The 19995-nt window shown below is 50.4% G+C and overlaps 1 protein-coding gene across 1 annotated transcript in view; it reads right to left on the bottom strand.

Annotated features, from left to right (window-relative positions):
- Nucleotides 1-19995, bottom strand: part of il7r (interleukin 7 receptor) — a 48822-nt gene that overhangs the window by 25041 nt on the left and 3786 nt on the right. Inside the window, 1 exon segment of the mRNA XM_067981393.1 lies at nucleotides 9726-9861. Coding sequence (XP_067837494.1) covers nucleotides 9726-9861 — 136 coding nt within the window.

The raw sequence follows: 19995 nt of genomic DNA, 5'->3' as shown, positions 1-19995 counted from the left end.
AGGAAACATTGTTTTTAAACAGTGAGTTGTTCTGATCTGGAATTCACTGCCTGAAAGGGCGGTGGAAGCAGATTCAATAATAACTTTCAAAAAGGAATTGGAGAAATACTTGAAAAGGAAACATTTACAGGGCTCTGGGGAAAGAGCAGGGGAATGGGACGAATTGGATAGATCTTTCAAAGAGTCGGCACAGGCACGATGGGCCGAATGGCCTCCTCCTGTGCTGTACCCACTATGATACTATGATGACACTTCACACTTTGCTATATCGAATTTCATTTTTTATTTACCAGCACAAGCATGATGGACCGAATGGCCTCTTTCTGTGTTGTATCATTCTATGATTCCAGGAAGGTATGCAGTGGTTAATTTTGGTTGGAGGAACACAGAATGGAGAAAACAGCTCCAGTTGAGGAGCTAGCACCGGTCCGATGGATCGAATGGCCACGTTCTGTGCGATAATTAAATGATGGTTGATGGGGTTTTTTTCATTCGTTCATGGGATGTGGGCGTCGCTGGCGAGGCCGGCATTTATTGCCCATCCCTAATTGCCCTTGAGAAGGTGGTGGTGAGCCGCCTTCTTGAACCGCTGCAGTCCGTGTGGTGACGGTTCTCCCACAGTGCTGTTAGGAAGGGAGTTCCAGGATTTTGACCCAGCGACGATGAAGGAACGGCAATATATTTCCAAGTCGGGATGGTGTGTGACTTGGAGGGGAACGTGCAGGTGGTGTTGTTCCCATGAGCCTGCTGCCCTTGTCCTTCTAGGTGGTAGAGGTCGCGGGTTTGGGAGGTGCTGTCGAAGAAGCCTTGGCGAGTTGCTGCAGTGCATCCTGTGGATGGTACACACTGCAGTCACTGTGCGCTGGTGGTGAAGGGAGTGAATGTTTAGGGTGGTCGATGGGGTGCCAATCAAGCGGGCTGCTTTGTCCTGGATGGTGTTGAGCTTCTTGAGTGTTGTTGGAGCTTCACCCATCCAGGCAAGTGGAGAGTATTCCATCACACTCCTGACTTGTGCCTTGTAGATGGTGGAAAGGCTTTGGGGAGTCAGGAGGTGAGTCACTCGCCGCAGAATACCCAGCCTCTGACCTGCTCATGTAGCCATAGTATTTATATGGCTGGTCCAGTTAAGTTTCTGGTCAATGGTGACCCCCAGGATGTTGATGGTGGGGGATTCGGCGATGGTAATGCCATTGAATGTCAAGGGGAGGTGGTTAGACTCTCTCTTGTTGGAGATGGTCATTGCCTGGCACTTGTTGGAGTTACATCGAGTCTCCAGCTCAGAACCAGGCCATTCGGCCCAACAGGTCCATGCCGGTGTTTATGCTCCACACGAGCCTCCTCCCTCCCTATTTCATCTCACCCTATCACCATATCCTTCTATTCCTTTCTCCCTCGTGTTTATCTAACTTCCCCTTAACTGTATCTATGCTATTCGCCTCAACTACTCCTTGTGGGAGTGAGTTCCACATTCTAACCACTCTTTGGATAAAGAAGTTTCTCCTGAATTCGCTATTGGATTTATCAGTGACAAGTTGAAACATTTTCTCTCCGTCGACCCTATCAAACCCTTTTATAGTCTTAAAGACCTGTATCAGGTCACCCCACAGCCTTCTCTTTTCGAGAGTAAAGATCCCCAACATGTTCAGCCTTACCTGCTAAGTAGATCCTCTCAGTTCTGGTAACATTCTTGTGACTCTTTTTTGCACCTGCTCCAGTGCTTCCATAAGAACATAAGAAATAGGAGCAGGAGTAGGCCATTCGGCCCCTCGATCCTGCTCCACCATTCAATCAGATCATGGCTGATCTTCAACCTCAACTCCACTTTCCCGCCCAATCCCCATATCCCTTGATTCCCCGAGAGTCCAAAAATCTATCAATCTCAGCCTTGAATATACTCATGATGTGGAGATGCCAGTGATGGACTGGGGTTGACAATTGTAAACAATTTTACAACACCAAGTTATAGTCCAGCAATTTTATTTTAAATTCACAAGCTTTCGGAGATTTTCTCCTTCCTCAGGCAAATGTTTCAAGAGCTCCTTGAAGCCTACGCATTTATACATATAGAACAATACATGGTGTTTACAGACTGCCCCTGCAACTGCCCGTTGCCAAGGCAATCACCGTGTTCAGACAGAGAGGTGTCACCTGAATCTCCATCAAAGACGGGCACCTCAGCACCTCACTCTACCGCAAGCCCACGGACAACCTCACGATGCTCCACTTTTCCAGCTTCCACCCTAACCACGTCAAAGAGGCCATCCCCTATGGACAGGCCCTGCGAATACACAGGGTCTGCTCAGACGAGGAGGAACGCGATGGACACCTACAGACGCTGAAAGACGCCCTAGTAAGAACGGGATATGACGCTCGACTCATCGATCGACAGTTCCGACGGGCCACAGCAAAAAATCGCATAGACCTCCTCAGGAGACTAACACGGGACGCAACCAACAGAGTACCCTTTGTCGTCCAGTACTTCCCCGGAGCGGAGAAACTACGCCATGTTCTCCGCAGCCTTCAACATGTCATCAATGAGGACAAACACCTCGCTATGGCCATCCCCACACCTCCACTACTCGCCTTTAAACAGCCACCCAACCTCAAACAGACCATCGTTCGCAGCAAATTACCCAGCTTTCAAGAGAACAGCGTCCACGACGCCACACAACCCTGCCACGGTAACCTCTGCAAGACATGCCAGATCATCGACACAGATACCACCATCACACGAGAGGACACCACCCACCAGGTGCATGGTTCATACTCCTGTGACTCGGCCAACGTTGTCTACCTCATACGTTGCAGGAAAGGATGCCCCAGAGCATGGTACATTGGCGAGACCATGCAGACGCTGCGACAACGGATGAACGGACACCGCGCAACAATCGCCAAACAGGAGGGTTCCCTCCCAGTCGGGGAACACTTCAGCAGTCATGGACATTCATCCACCGACCTTCGGGTAAGCGTACTCCAAGGCGGCCTTCGAGACACACGACAACGCAAAATCGTCGAGCAGAAATTGATAGCCAAGTTCCGCACCCATGAGGACGGCCTCAACCGGGATCTTGGGTTCATGTCACGCTACACGTTACCCCACCATCGAACAAATGTTATCTGTTTTTAATATAATGGGTCATTTGCTGGCTCTCTCTGCCTTCCGGATGTTTCTGCCTCTCTCTGTGTTTTTTTTCTCTTTTTTTTCCCTGTTTGTTTTTTTGTTGAATGTGTATTCGGGGGTTCTGCAGGTGACACCTCTCTGTCTGAACACGGTGATTGCCTTGGCAACGGGCAGTTGCAGGGGCAGTCTGTAAACACCATGTATTGTTCTATATGTATAAATGCGTAGGCTTCAAGGAGCTCTTGAAACATTTGCCTGAGGAAGGAGAAAATCTCCGAAAGCTTGTGAATTTAAAATAAAATTGCTGGACTATAACTTGGTGTTGTAAAATTGTTTACAATTGAATATACTCAGTGACTCAGCATCCACAGCCCTCTGGGGAAGAGAATTCCAAAGATTCACAACCCTCTGAGTGAAGAAATTCCTCCTCATCTCAGTTCTAAATGACCGACCCCTTATCCTGAGACTATGCCCCCTAGTTCTAGACTCTCCAACCAGGGGAAACAGCCTCTCAGCATCTACCCTGTCAAGCCCCCTCAGAATCTTATATGTTTCAATGAGATCACCTCTCATTCTTCTAAACTCCAGAGAGTATTGGCCCATTCTACTCAATCTCTCCTCATAGGACAACCCTCTCATCCCAGGAATTAATCTAGTGAACCTTCATTGCACCACATCTAAGGCAAGTCTATCCTTCCTTAGATAAGGAGACCAAAACTGTACGCAGTACTCCAGGTGAGGTCTCACTAAAGCCCTGTACAATTGTACTTCCTTACTCTTGTACTCCAACCCCCTTGCAATAAAGGCCAACATGCCATTTGCTTTCCTAATTGCCTGCTTTACCTTCATGTTAATTTTCTGTGTTTCTTGTACGAGGACACCCAAATCTCTCTGAACACCAACATTTAACAGTTTCTCACCATTTAAAAAATATTCTGTTTTTCTATTCTTCCTACCAAAGTGAATAACCTCACATTACCCCACATTATATTCCATCTGCCACCTTCTTGCCCACTCACTTAACCTGTCTATATCCCTTTGCAAACTCCTTGGACACTAAATTGGGCCGTGTAACGCCCGTTGTTTTGGCGCTACACGACATCTCCGACATCCAAGATGGCGTCTTGGATGCTCACGCGTTTCCTGCGTGACGTGCGCCAGACGCCATCTTGGTATAGGAGTTAGCGCAGGCGCAGATAACGGACGCTGGAATCATGTAAAGTGGGGAGAAAATGGCTTCAATCAGTGTACAACGCTGATTTAAAGTGATAGACACCATTTTGGGATTTAACGCTCAACTCAACGCAGTCTTAACCCCGATCATCTGAACGTGTCTTAGAGTGTCTGGAGGACCCCCCACCAGCGCTATTTAAAGGAGCCATGCAGGATTTACAGGTTAGTGGCTGGATTATTGCCTCTGGCTGCCGAGACATTTGTACCTGTTTTTGGAGGTCTCCTAGACTTCAATACTAGGACACGGGGACAGAGCCTAACATTTAGAGCCAGGACGTGCAGGAGTGAAGTTAGGAAATGCTTCTACACTCAAAGGGTGGGAGATGTTTGGAACGCTGTTCTACAGACGGCAGTTGATGCTAGCTCAATTGTGAAAGTTAAATCTGAGATTGATAGATTTCTGTGGACCAAGGGTATTGAGGGATATGGGGCTAAGGCGGGTATATGGAGTTAGGTCACAGGTCCGCCATGATCTCACTGAATGGCGGAACAGGCTCGAGGGGCTAAATGCCACGGCCACTTGCTGCCTCTTGATATGCGCCACCTTCTCCTGCAAGAAAGCGGGACGTGTGTCTGGGTGATGTGTCTGTCATGGTTGAATAGCTGCCAGTGTGTGGGGCCTGTGAGTTGTGGGTGGGCGGCTTGAAACAGTGGTAATGTGTGAGGGTGAGAGGAAGCATCTGATTGGAAGAGTTGAGTACTGATGGAGAGAGTTTATTGGTGTGTGGGTGATGGGGGGTGTAGTGTGTGGTGCAGTTGGTCGGAGACACCACTTGACAGTTGACCTCACTCACCTTGACCACTCATGTCAAATCATTGAACTTCTTCCTGCACTGCGTCCATGTTCATGATGCTGTGAGCCTGGCACTGACTTCGTCCCCCGCTGCCTCCCACTGCCTTTTGGGTATATGTCTGGAGGGCCTCTTGCCCCCCCCCCCCCCCCCCCCCCCGTGGTTATGGGATTCCCCTCCTTCTGTCCACCTCTTGCACCCAAGGTCTCGCGTGCATCAGCAGTGAACCTTGGTGCATGCGGTCTCACAGGCCTGGTACAAACTCAGATCGGCAGATTGGTGAGGTCTGGTGTGCAGATTGGAGGATGTGGGATTTAGTAGTGCACAACCTTTATTCAATGTTTTAACATAACTCATCAGTGTGTAAACATAGGGATGGGATCTGCATCTGTGTTTTACGTGTGCGATGTCTGATGTCCGTTCAGACTCCGTGCAGACAGTAGACTGTTATTTTCAGCAAATACCAGGTACCAGCTACCTTTAAGAGATTTCTAAGAAACATCCTCCCTTTAAGAGATTGAGCTCCCCCTGGTGGTGGAAAGTGCGAATTGCATTGATTCCAGGTGCAGGGAATGGAACGCTGATTGCAGGTAACGCTGATCCTCCAGTGGGCTGCCCAGGAACCATCGGGTGCAGGGTAACAGCACATCACGCTACCCACGCCCAAAAACAGCCCCCATCCAATTTTTCCCCCGTGGGCCACTAAATAGGGCCGTGTGACACCCGTTGTTCCAGGCCAGACTGCTGCAGCCCATGCTGAGATGGTGCAGACTGAAGCCAGGCCCTCTCAGCCCAGAGCTGCTCGAGGTCGTCCTCCAAGGCCAGCTGGACGATCCTCCATTGAAAGCCAGCAGCCTTCTACCACCCATGCTCCAGCCACTGGGGAAGCACCTCGTAGGAGCACTAGGATAGGTAAAGGCACACGGTCAACAGGCACTAAGGTCAGGCACAAGGGTGAATAGTTCTGTTATGTTTGCATATTTTCATTTATTAATCCATAAATGAGAGTTTGATTTGGCATTTGGTGGTGGTTTTTATTCATGCAATGAGCTGAGAGGGACTCCAATGTATAATCTGATGGAGGGCGATTTGATTGTCTTGTGGGAGGGGAAAGGTGGGGAGTGTAGGACTGTTGGTGAATTGGGGGATATAGTTCCAATTATTGATAGCGGGCACGGATCAGGCAAGCTCGCACAGCCCTTGCAGATAAGGCGTGTGGTTCTTGCTGCAACCTTGCGTCTTCCTCCACCTCCTCTTCCGGCTCCACCCCTTCCTCCTGCTCCTCCTCAGCCTCTTCTTCTTCCTGCTCCTCCGCCTCTTCCTCCTCAACCTTCTCCTCCACCTCTGGTTCAGGATCTTCTGCAGTCATTGGTGGCAAAGGCTGGTCCTTCATGATGGTGAGGTTGTGCAGCATGCAGCAGACCACCATGAATCTGCCCACCCGCCCAGGGGAGTACTGCAGGGCTCCTCCAGACCGATCTAGGTAGCAGAAGCGTTGTTTGAGGAGGCCTGTGGTGTGCTCCACGATGTTGCGTGTGGCAGCATGGCTCTCATTATAGGCCTGCTGTGCACGTGTGCGTGGATTCCTGACCGGTGTCATGAGCCACGTCGTGAGGGGATAGCCCTTGTCACCTAGTAGCCAGCCTTCGATTTGCCAAGTCGGATGAAAGATAGCTGGCACGTTGGACTGCCGCATGACGAAGGCATCGTGACTGCTCCCAGGGTAACGGGCATCGATCTCCATGATGCGATGCGTGTGCTCGCACACCAGCTGCACCTTGAGGGAGTGGAAGCCCTTTCAATTGACGAAGACAGCCGAGTTGATGTGCGGGGCACGCAGGGCAATATGTGTGCAATCCATGGCACCATGCACCATGGGGAAGCCAGCAATGCGGGCGAACCCCCGTGCTCGCTCGATCTGATTGTCTCTGTTGAGAGGGAAGGTGATGAACCTGTTCCTCATGTGGTACAGTGCATCTGTGACCTCCCTTATGCAGCAGTGCACTGCAAACTGCGAGCTGTTTCACATGTCGCCAGCAGACGCCTGAAATGCTCCTGAGCCGTAGAAGTTCAGTGCCACGGTGGCCTTCACAGCCACAGGCAATGCTGTCCTCGCTCTTCTCTGAGGCTGCAGTTGTGGTTGACAGATCTCGTGACGGCTTCCTTGGTGAACCTCAGGTGTCGGATGCAATCCTCCTCAGTCATGTTGAGGTAAGAGAATTGATTCCTGAAGGCCCTCATTGGGTAGGGCCTTCTGCTCAGTGCCCTGTGCCTCCTCCTCGTCCGCCTCCTCGCAGCTTGACCTGCTGGGCGTGGCCTCTCTGCATGCTTCCAGTCATGCTCAATGCCCAGCGGGAGCCCTAGCAGACCGCCCATGGTTGGCAGGAATGTTGTTCCACCAGGGTTGTAACTTTCCGACCCGTAAGGCAATACCTGCCAAAGCACTCTCAAAAGTAGTGTAGGAACTCTCAATAAGAACAGGGAGCTTCAAAAAACACTTCCTACTCCTCCAGCAGCTAGAAGCAATAATCCAGCAACTAACCTGCAACACCTGCATGGTCCCTTTAAATAGAACTGGTGGGGGGGGTCCTTCAGGCACTGTAAGAAACGTTTAGATAATCAGGGATAAGACCGTGCGTTGAGTTGAACGTTAACTTCGAAAATTGTGTCTATCACTTTAAATCAGCGTTGCTCACTGATTGCAGCCATTTTCTCCTTACTTTACATGCTTCCAATGTTCGGCATTAGGACGTGCGCTAACTCCTATACCAAGATGGCGTCTGGCGCAAGTCACGCAGGAAACGTGCGTGCGCATCCAAGATGCCATCTTGGATGTCAGAGAGGCCGCGTAGCGCCGAAACAACGGGCGTTACACGGCCCAATTTAGTGCCCAACCTCTTTGAGTTACAATAGTGCTGAACAAAGAGAGTGACTGGCCGTCTGCTGGAGCAGGTACATTCGGTCTGGGAACGGTGCTTTCTACAATCGAATGAATGTCCAATTCTAAATCTCATTCATACTTTCTAACAACACTCCGCAGCACGTCACACCGAATGAATGATTTCTAAAGTGTCATCACTGGTGAGGGCAAATACTGCAGCAATGACCAGTTCATCTGTAATAAAAACAGACAGTGCTGGAGATACTCAGAGTGTCAGGCAGCGTCTGTGGAGAGAGAATCAGAGTTAATGATTCAGGTCGAGGACCTTTCATCAGTTCTGACAAAGGGTCTTTGACCTGAAACGTTAGCTCTGATTCTCTCTCCACAGACGCTGCCTGACTCGCTGAGCTTCTCCAGCACTGTCTGTTTTTATTTCAGATTTCCAGCATCCGCAGTATTTTGCTTTTGACCAGTTCATCTGATGTTGGTTGAGGGATAAATATTGACCAGGACACCAGGGAGCACTCCCCCCTGCTCTTCTTCAAATAGTGGGTGTGATCTGTTATATCCACCAGAGAGGGGCAGGCGGGGCCTCAGTTTAATATCTCATCCGAAAGACGGCCCCTCCGACAGTGCAGTGCTCCCTCAGTACTGACCCTCCGACAGTGCAGTGCTCCCTCAGTACTGACCCTCCGACAGTGCAGTGCTCCCTCAGTACTGACCCTCCGACAGTGCAGCGCTCCCTCAGTACTGACCCTCCGACAGTGCGGCGCTCCCTCAGTACTGACCCTCCGACAGTGCAGTGCTCCCTCAGTACTGACCCTCCGACAGTGCAGTGCTCCCTCAGTACTGACCCTCCGACAGTGCAGCACTCCCTCAGTACTGACCCTCCGACAGTGCGGCACTCCCTCAGTACTGACCCTCCGACAGTGCGGCGCTCCCTCAGTACTGACCCTCCGACAGTGCGGTGCTCCCTCAGTACTGACCCTCCGACAGTGCGGCGCTCCCTCAGTACTGACCCTCCGACAGTGCGGCGCTCCCTCAGTACTGACCCTCCGACAGTGCGGCGCCCCCTCAGTACTGACCCTCCGACAGTGCAGCACTCCCTCAGTACTGACCCTCCGACAGTGCAGCGCTCCCTCAGTACTGACCCTCCGACAGTGCAGCACTCCCTCAGTACTGACCCTCCGACAGTGCAGCGCTCCCTCAGTACTGACCCTCCGACAGTGCAGCACTCCCTCAGTACTGACCCTCCGACAGTGCGGCGCCCCCTCAGTACTGACCCTCCGACAGTGCGGCGCTCCCTCAGTACTGACCCTCCGACAGTGCGGCACTCCCTCAGTACTGACCCTCCGACAGTGTCGTGCTCCCTCAGTACTGACCCTCCGACAGTGCAGCGCTCCCTCAGTACTGACCCTCCGACAGTGCAGCGCTCCCTCAGTACTGACCCTCCGACAGTGCAGCGCTCCCTCAGTACTGACCCTCCGACAGTGCAGCGCTCCCTCAGTACTGACCCTCCGACAGTGCGGCGCTCCCTCAGTACTGCACTGGAGTGTCGGCCTAGGTTTTGTGCTCAAGTCTGTGCAGTGAGACTTGAACCCATGATATTCTGACTCAGAGGTGGGCGTGCGCCCCACTGAGCCATGGCTGACTCATCCCCTGACTGGGGGAGTTTTCGCTCACTGTTACGATACCATACCTGAAGGTCACGGTGAGGCGGTCGCTGTCAGTAACTGGCTCTGTGAGGACGCAAGTGATTGTGTCATTCTTGATGTTATCTGTGAAAGTGACGAAGCAACTGAGCTTGATGAGATCGAGCTCCTCGTCAAATGGACCTAAAACACAAAGATACAATCCAATCAAACGTACACACTGCAACCCTGACAATTACAGTGGCCTCGAAATTTGATCCCCACTGGAATTGGGTGAGCAGGGGGTGGGGCCCGCACTGCACATCCTGTAACAGTCGACTCAGGCAACATGCAATATTCGTCCTGTAACAGTCGACTCAGGCAGCACGCAATATTCGTCCTGTAACAGTCAACTCAGGCAGCACGCAATATTCGTCCTGTAACAGTCGACTCAGGCAGCACGCAATATTCGTCCTGTAACAGTCGACTCAGGCAACACGCAATATTCGTCCTGTAACAGTCGACTCAGGCAGCACGCAATATTCGTCCTGGAACAGTCGACTCAGGCAGCACGCAATATTCGTCCTGTAACAGTCGACTCAGGCAGCACGCAATATTCGTCCTGTAACAGTCGACTCAGGCAGCACGCAATATTCGTCCTGCAACAGTCGACTCAGGCAGCACGCAATATTCGTCCTGTAACAGTCGACTCAGGCAGCACGCAATATTCGTCCTGTAACAGTCAACTCAGGCAACACGCAATATTCGTCCTATAACAGTCGACTCAGGCAACATGCAATATTCGTCCTGTAACAGTCGACTCAGGCAACATGCAATATTCGTCCTGCAACAGTCGATTCAGGCAACACGCAATATTCGTCCTGTAACAGTCGACTCAGGCAACACGCAATAATCGTCCTGTAACAGTCGACTCAGGCAACATGCAATATTCGTCCTGTAACAGTCGACTCAGGCAACATGCAATATTCGTCCTGCAACAGTCAACTCAGGCAACACGCAATAATCGTCATGTAACAGTCGACTCAGGCAACATGCAATATTCGACTTGTAACAGTCGACTCAGGCAACATGCAATATTCGTCATGTAACAGTCGACTCAGGCAACATGCAATATTCGTCCTGCAACAGTCGACTCAGGCAACACGCAATAATCGTCATGTAACAGTCGACTCAGGCAACATGCAATATTCGTCCTGCAACAGTCGACTCAGGCAACACGCAATAATCGTCATGTAACAGTCGACTCAGGCAACATGCAATATTCGTCCTGTAACAGTCGACTCAGGCAACACGCAATATTCGTCCTGTAACAGTCGACTCAGGCAACACGCAATATTTGTCCTGTTCCTATGACTCAGGCAGCATGCAATATTCATGCTGTCTGATCATATTAATCACGCAGGCCTGCAGCCAGCGCTACCCACGCTACTCGTTGGCTGCATGCCTGTTTGGGGGGCCGGGTAGCAGGCATCTATGACACCACTTAAAGGCAGCCAGAACCTTGTAAAGGGGAGGTGCACTCTGGCTGCAGACACCAGGGAAACACTTTTGCAAGCAGAGATATGGATGAAGCAAGTGCTGAGAGAGCACCAAGGTTCTCGGATGCTTCCTTGGAGGCCCTGGTGCAAGCAGTGGACAGGAGGAGAGACATTGTCTTCGCCCAGGGGTCAGGACGCCCTCCAGGCATCAACTACTACCTATGCTGGCAATGAGGAGATCGCAGAGTATATTAATGCCAGAACCCTCACACTCAGGACATGGCTGCAATGCCAGAAGAAGTTCAATGACCTCACTCGTGTTGTCAAGGTAAGAATACTGCTCTCTTTCTCTCTGCACACAGCTCCACCACTCACAGCCTCACTAATCATTGTGGGGGGGGGGAGGGGCTGAGCCCAAACTATCAGCGGCCCACAGGTGGGTCCTGGGAAGGGGGGAGTGAGGTGAGGAGTGGAGTGTAAAATGAAGAGAGCAAGGTGAGGAGTGTGAGACGAGGAGGGTGAGACGAGGAGGGTGAGGAGTGTGAGATGAGGAGTGTGAGGCGAGGAGCGTGAGGCGAGGAGTGTGAGGCGAGGAGTGTGAGGAATGTGAGGTGAGGAGTGTGAGGCGAGGAGTGTGAGGCGAGGAGTGTGAGGCGAGGAGTGTGAGGAATGTGAGGTGAGGAGTGTGAGGCGAGGTGTTTGAGGCAAGTAGTGTAAGGAGTGTGAGGAGCGTGAGGTGAAGACTGTGAGGTGAGGAGTATGAGGAGTGTGAGGCGAGGAGTGTGAGTGTGAGGTGAGGAGCATGCATTGAGGAGTGTGAGGTGAGGAGCATGAGGTGAGTGTGAGAAGTGTGAGGCAAGGAGTGTGAGGCAAGTAAGGAGTGTGAGGTGACGAAGGTGAGGAGTGTGAGGTGACGAAGGTGAGGAGTGTGAGGAGCGTGAGGTGAAGAGTTTGATACGAGGAGTGTGAGGTGAGGAGTGAGAGGTGAGGAGTGTGAGGTGAGGAGTGTGAGGTGAGGAGTGTGAGGCGAGGAGTGTGAGGTGAGGAGTGTGAGGTGAGGAGCGTGAGGTGAGGAGTGTGAGGTGAGGAGCGTGAGGTGAGGAGTGTGAGGTGAGGAGTGTGAGGCGAGGAGTGTGAGGTGAGGAGCGTGAGGTGAGGAGTGTGAGGTGAGGAGTGTGAGGCGAGGAGTGTGAGGCGAGGAGTGTGAGGTGAAGAGCAAGAGGAGAGAAACATAGAAAATAGGAGCAAGAGTAGGCCATTCGGCCCTTCAGGCCTGCTCCGCCATTCAAAATGATCATGGCTGATCGTCTAACTCAGTACCCTGTTCCTGCTTTTTCCCCATATCCCTTGATCCCTTTAGCATTAAGAAATATATCTATCTCCTTCTTGAATACATCTAATTACTTGGCCTCCACTGCCTTCTGTGGTAGAGAATTCCACAGGTTCACCACCCTCTGACTGAAGAAATTTCTCCTCATCTCGGTTCTAAATGGCATTCCCCGTATCCTGAGACTGTGACCCCTGGTTCTGGACTCCCCAGCCATCGGGAACATCCTCCCTGCATCTAGTCTGTCTAGTCCTGTTAGAATTTTATATGTTTCGATGAGATCACCTCTCATTCTTCTAAACTCAAGTGAATATAGCCTTAGTCGACCCAATCTCTCCTCATACGTCAGTCCTGCCATCCCAGGAATCAGTCTGGTAAACCTTCGTTGCACTCCCTCCATGGCAAGGAAATCCTTCCTCAGATAAGGAGACCAAAACTGTACACAATACTCCAGATGTGGTCTCACCAAGGCCCCTGTATAACTGCAGTAAGACGTCCCTGCTCCTGTACTCAAATCCTCTTGCAATGAAGGCCAACATACCATTCGCCTTCCTAACTGCTTGCTGCACCTGAATGCTCACTTTCAGCAACTGGTGTACAAGGACACCAAGGTCTCGTTGCACCTCCCCTTTTCCCAATCGATCACCATTCAGATAATAATCTGCCTTTCTGTTTTTACAACCAAAGTGGATAACCTCACATTTATCCACGTTATACTGCATCTGCCATGTTCTTGCCCACTCACCCAACTTGTCTAAATCACATTGGAGCCTCTTTGCATCCTCCTCACAGCTCACATTCCACCCCAGCTTTGTGTCGTCTGCAAACTTGGAAATATTACATTTAGTTCCCTCATCCAAATCATTGATATATATAGTGTGAATAGCTGGGGCCCAAGCACTGATCCCTGCGGTACCCCACTAGTCACTGCCTGCCACCCGGCAAAAGACCCGTTTATTCCTATTCTCTGTTTCCTGTTAACCAATTCTCAATCCATGCCAGTATATTCCCCCCAATCCCATGAGCTTTAATTTTGCACACTAACCTCTTGTGTGGGACCTTATCAAAAGCCTTCTGAAAATCCAAATACACCACATCCACTGGTTCTCCCCTATCTATTCTACTAGTTACATCCTCAAAAAACTCCAGTAGATTTGTTAAGCATGATTTCCCTTTCATAAACCCATACTAACTTTGTCCAATCCCGTTAATGCCTTCCAAGTGTTCTGTTAACACATCCTTTATAATAGACTCCAGCATTTTCCCCACTACTGATGTTAGGCTAACTGGTCTGTAATTCCCTGTTTTTTCTCTCCCTCCTTTTTTAAATAGTGGGGTTACATTTGCCACCCTCCAATCTGTAGGAACTGTTCAATAGTCTATAGAATTTTGGAAGATGATCACCAATGCATCCACTATTTCCAGGGCACTTCCTTTAGTACTCTGGGATGGAGATTATCAGGCCCTGGGGATTTGTCAGCCTTTAGCCCCATTAATTTCCCAGCACTATTTTTTTACTAATCCTGGTTTCCTTCAGTTCCTCCCTCTCACTAGACCCTTGGTTCCCTAACATTTCCGGGAGGTTATTTGTGTCCTCCTTTGTGAAGAAGTGTGAGGCGAGGAGTGTGAGGAGTGTGAGGCCAGGATTGCGAGGAGTGTGAGGCGAGGAGTGTGAGGAGTGTGAGGCCAGGATTGCGAGGAGTGTGAGGCCAGGAGTGTGAGGAGTGTGAGGCGAGGAGTGTGAGGTGGAAAGTGTGATGATTGTGAGTGAGGAGTGTGAGGCGAGGAGTGTGGGGCGAGGAGTGTGAGGAGTGTGAGGCCAGGATTGCGAGGAGTGTGAGGAGTGTGAGGCGAGGAGTGTGAGGAGTGTGAGGCGAGGAGTGTGAGGAGTGTGAGGCGAGGAGTGTGAGGAGTGTGAGGCCAGGAGTGTGAGGAGTGTGAGGCGAGGAGTGTGAGGAGTGTGAGGCGAGGAGTGTGAGGAGTGTGAGGCGAGGAGTGTGAGGAGTGTGAGGCAAGGAGTGTGAGGAGTGTGAGGCGAGGTGTGTGAGGAGTGTGAGGCGAGGAGTGTGAGGAGTGTGAGGCGAGGAGTGTGAGGAGTGTGAGGCCAGGATTGCGAGGAGTGTGAGGCGAGGAGTGTGAGGAGTGTGAGGCGAGGAGTGTGAGGAGTGTGAGGCCAGGATTGCGAGGAGTGTGAGGCGAGGTGTGTGAGGAGTGTGAGGCGAGGAGTGTGAGGAGTGTGAGGCGAGGTGTGTGAGGAGTGTGAGGCGAGGTGTGTGAGGAGTGTGAGGCGAGGTGTGTGAGGAGTGTGAGGCGAGGAGTGTGAGGAGTGTGAGGCGAGGTGTGTGAGGAGTGTGAGGCGAGGAGTGTGGGGCGCGGTAAGTGAGGTGGAGTGTGAGTCAAGGAGCATGAGGTGAGTGTGAGAAGTGTGAGGCGAGGAGTGTAAGGAGTGTGAGCAGCGTGAGGTGAAGAATGTGAGGTGAGGAGTGCGAGGAGTGTGAATCGAGGAGTGTGAGGAGTGTGAGACGAGGTATGTGAGGAGTGTGAGGCGAGGTAAGTGAGGGGTGTAAGGCGAGGTGTGTGAGGAGTGTGAGGCAAGGAGTGTGAGGCGAGGTGTGTGAGGCGAGGATTGTGAGGAGTGTGAGGCGAGGAGTGTGAGGAGTGTGAGGCGAGGAGTGTGAGGAGTGTGAGGAGATGAGCTGTTGACAGTTAAACCCCTCGCTGGCCCTCCGGTGCCCTCCCTCGGTTTTGTAACTCGCCCTCTAATTATATAAAATAATTCCTCATCTCCTCTTTCTGCTTCCCTTTGCCATTTCTTCAGGAGAAACTTCTTTACCCAGAGAGTGGTGAGAATGTGGAACTCACTCCCACAGGGAGTGGATGAGGCGACTGGCACAGATATATTTAATGGGAAGCGAGAGAAACAGATGAGGGAGAAAGGGCGTTCGATAAAGTGCCACATAATAGGCCTGACAGCAGAATAGAAGTCCATGGAATAAAGGGGACAGTGACAGCGTGGATACAGAATTGGCTAAATGACAGGAAACAGAGAGTAGAGTCATAGAGTCATACAGCACGGATAGAGGCCCTTCGGCCCATCGTGTCCGCGCCGGCCATCAGCCCTGTCTACTCTAATCCCATATTCCAGCATTTGGTCCGTAGCCTTGTATGCTATGGCATTTCAAGTGCTCATCCAAATGCTTCTTGAATGTTGTGAGGGTTCCTGCCTCCACAACCCTTTCAGGCAGTGAGTTCCAGACTCCAACCACCCTCTGGGTGAAAAAGTTCTTTCTCAAATCCCCTCTAAACCTCCCGCCTTTTACCTTGAATCTATGTCCCCTTGTTATAGAACCCTCAACGAAGGGAAAAAGCTCCTTAGTATCCATCCTATCTGTGCCCCTCATAATTTTGTACACCTCAATCATGTCCCCCCTCAGCCTCCTCTGCTCCAAGGAAAACAAACCCAATCTTCCCAGTCTCTCTTCATAGCTGAAGCGCTCCAGCCCTGGTAACATCCTGGTGAATCTCCTCTGCACCCTCTCCAAAGCGATCACATCCTTCCTGTAGTGTGGCGACCAGAACTGCACACAGTACTCCAGCTGTGGCCTAACCAGTGTTTTATACAGCTCCATCATAACCTCCTTGCTCTTATATTCTATGCCTCGGCTAATAAAGGCAAGTATCCCATATGCCTTCTTTACCACCTTATCTACCTGTTCCGCCGCCTTCAGGGATCTGTGAACTTGCACACCAAGATCCCTCTGACCCTCTGTCTTGCCAAGGGTCCTCCCATTCATTGTGTATTCCCTTGCCTTGTTAGTCCCTCCAAAGTGCATCACCTCGCACTTTTCCGGGTTAAATTCCATTTGCCACTGTTCCGCCCATCTGACCAACCCATCTATATCGTCCTGCAGACTGAGGCTATCCTCCTCGCTATTTACCACCCTACCAATCTTTGTATCATCAGCGAACTTACTGATCATACCTTTTACATTCATATCCAAGTCATTAATGTAGACCACAAACAGCAAGGGACCCAGCACCGATCCCTGTGGTACCCCACTGGCCACAGGCTTCCAGTCACAAAAACAACCTTCGACCATCACCCTCTGCCTTCTGCCACTAAGCCAGTTTTGTATCCAAAGTGCCAAGGCACCCTGGATTCCATGGGCTCGTACCTTCTTGACCAGTCTCCTGTGGGGGACTTTATCGAAGGCCTTACTGAAATCCATGTATACCACATCCACTGCGTTACCCTCATCCACACGCCGAGTCACCCCCTCAAAAAATTCAATCAAATTAGTCAGACATGATCTTCCCTTGACAAAGCCATATTGACTATCCCTGATTAATCCTTGCTTCTCCAAGTGGAGACTAATTTTGTCCTTCAGAATTTTTTCCAATAATTTTCCTACCACTGATGTTAGGCTCACTGGCCTGTAGTTCCCCGGTTTTTCCCCACTCCCCTTCTTGAATAATGGTATTACATTAGCGGTTCTCCAGTCCTCTGGCACATCCCCTGTGGCCAGAGAGGTTCTGAATATATGTGTCAGAGCCCCCGCAATCTCCTCCTTTGCCTCACACAGTAGCCTGGGATACATTTCGTCCGGGCCTGGGGATTTATCCATTTTTAGGCCTGCTAAAACCGCCAATACCTCCTCCCGCTCGATGTTAATATGTTCGAGTATATCACAGTCCCCCTGCCGTATTTCTATGTCTACATCGTCCTTCTCCATAGTGAAAACAGATGCAAAAAATTCATTTAGAACCCCTCCTACATCTGCCGGCTCCACACACAGATTGCCATTTTTGTCCCTAATGGGCCCTATTTTTTCCCTAGTCATCCTCTTACCCTTAATATACTTATAAAACATCTTAGGATTTTCCTTTATTTTGCTCGCCAGTGTTATTTCATGGCCCCTCCTTGATCTCCTAATTTCTTTTTTAAGTATCCCCCTGCACTTTTTGTACTCCTCTAGGGCTTCCTCCGTCTTTAGCCTTTTGTATCTGCCAAAAGCCCTCCTTTTTTTCCTAATCCATTCTCGTATATCCCCTGACATCCAAGGTTCCCTGGAGTTCTTGGAACCACCCTTGACCTTTACGGGAACATGTTGCCATTGTATGGTCTCAATCTCCCTTCTGAAAGACTCCTATTGCTCCGATGCGGATTTTCCTACAAGCAGCTGATCCCAGTCCATTTTGGCCAGATCCTGCCTTATCCTATTAAAATCGGCCTTCCCCCAATTTAGAACCTTTATTTCCGGCCCCTCCCTGTCCTTTTCCATGACCACCTTAAATCTCACCGAATTATGGTCACTGTCACCAAAGTGCTCACCTACTAGCACTTCTTCCACTTGGCCGGCCACATTCCCTAGAATTAGGTCCAGTACCGACCCCTCTCTTGTAGGACTTTCTACATGCTGGCTCAAAAAGCTCTCCTGGATGCACGTTAAGAATTTTGTACCCTCTAAGCCTTTTACACTCTGAGTATCCCAGTTAATATTGGGGAAGTTGAAATCCCCCACTATTATTACCCTATTATTTGCACAATTTTCTGAGATTTGCCTACATATCTGTTCCTCTATCTCCCCCTGACTGTTTGGGGGCCTATAGTACACTCCCATCAAAGTGCTTGCCCCCTTTTTGTTTTTAAGCTCCACCCATATGGCCTCATTAGAGGAACCTGCTAATATATCATCCCTCTTTATGGCAGTAATTGATTCTTTAATTAATATTGCGACCCCCCCTCCTCTTATACCTCCCCCTCTGTCTCGCCTGAAGATTCTGTACCCCGGAATATTGAGCTGCCAGTCTTGCCCCTCCCTCAACCATGTCTCTGTGACAGCAACAATATCATACTCCCATGTGTTTATCAACACCTTCAGTTCATCCACCTTATTCGCAAGACTCCTTGCATTAAAATAGATGCCATCCAGCCTTGCCCTTACATATTTGCCCTGTCTTCCAAGCTGACTTGTTTTTTTCTCTATATTTGGCTGCACATCACCCCCTATTGTAGCTCCACTCTGTATCCCATCCCCCTGCCAAGTTAGTTTAAACCGCCCCCAACAGTGCTAGCAAACCTCCCCGCAAGGATATTTGTCCCGCTCTGGTGAACGGTTGTTTTTCGGACTGGAGGGAGGTGTACAGTGGTGTTCCCCAGGGGTCGGTGCTGGGACCACTGCTTTTCTTGATATATATTAATGACTTGGACTTGGGTGTACAGGGCACAATTTCAAAATTTGCAGATGATGCAAAACTTGGAAGGGTAGTGAACAGTGAGGAGGATAGTGATAGACTTCCAGAGGACATAGTTCTGACGAAGGGTCATTAACCTGAAACATTAACTCTGATTCTTTCTCCACAGACGCTGCCTGACCCACTGAGTATCTCCAGCACTGTCTGTTTTTATTCAAGAGGATATAGACAGGCTGGTGGAATGGGCGGACACGTGGCAGATGAAATTTAAGGCAGAGAAGTGTGAAGTGATACATTTTGGCAGGGAGAATGAGGAGAGGTAATATAAACGAGAGGGTACAATTCCAAATTGTGTGGGGGGGGGGGTGAAGGAACAGAGAGACCTGGGGATATATATGTGCACAAATCATTGAAGGTGGCAGAGCAGGTTGAGAAAGCGGTTAAAAAAGCAAATGGGATCCTGGGCTTTATAAATAGAGGCACAGGGTTAGAAATTGGGCCGTGTAACGCCCGTTGTTTCGACGCTACGCGGCCTCTCCGACATCCAAGATGGCGTCTTGGATGTGCACAGGCGTTTCCTGCGTGACGTGCGCCAGACGCCATCTTGGTATAGGAGTTAGCGCAGGCGCAGATAACGGACGCTGGAATCATGTAAAGTAGGGAGAAAATGGCTTCAATCAGTGTACAACGTTGATTTAAAGTGATAGACACCATTTTGGGATTTAACGCTCAACTCAACGCACAGTCTTAACCCCGACCATCTGAACATGTCTCAGAGTGTCTGGAGGACCCCCCACCAGCGCTATTTAAAGGGACCATGCAGGATTTACAGGTTAGTGGCTGGATTATTGCCTCTGGCTGCCGAGACATTTGTAACTGTTTTTGGAGGTCTCCTAGACTTCAATACTAGGACACGGGGACAGAGCCCAACATTTAGAGCCAGGACGTGCAGGAGTGAAGTTAGGAAATGCTTCTACACTCAAAGGGTGGGAGATGTTTGGAACGCTGTTCTACAGACGGCAGTTGATGCTCGCTCACTTGTGAAAGTTAAATCTGAGATTGATAGATTTCTGTGGACCAAGGGTATTGAGGGATATGGGGCTAAGGCGGGTATATGGAGTTAGGTCACAGGTCCGCCATGATCTCACTGAATGGTGGAACAGGCTCGAGGGGCTAAATGCCACGGCCACTTGCTGCCTCTTGATATGCACCACCTTCTCCTGCAAGAAAGCGGGACGTGTGTCTGGGTGATGTGCCTGTCATGGTTGAATAGCTGCCAGTGTGTGGGGCCTGTGAGTTGTGGGCGGGCGGTTTGAA

This window comes from Heptranchias perlo, unplaced genomic scaffold (assembly GCF_035084215.1).
Source record: "Heptranchias perlo isolate sHepPer1 unplaced genomic scaffold, sHepPer1.hap1 HAP1_SCAFFOLD_716, whole genome shotgun sequence".
NCBI lineage: Eukaryota > Metazoa > Chordata > Chondrichthyes > Hexanchiformes > Hexanchidae > Heptranchias > Heptranchias perlo.
This window is presented reverse-complemented; position numbering and strand designations above follow the sequence as displayed.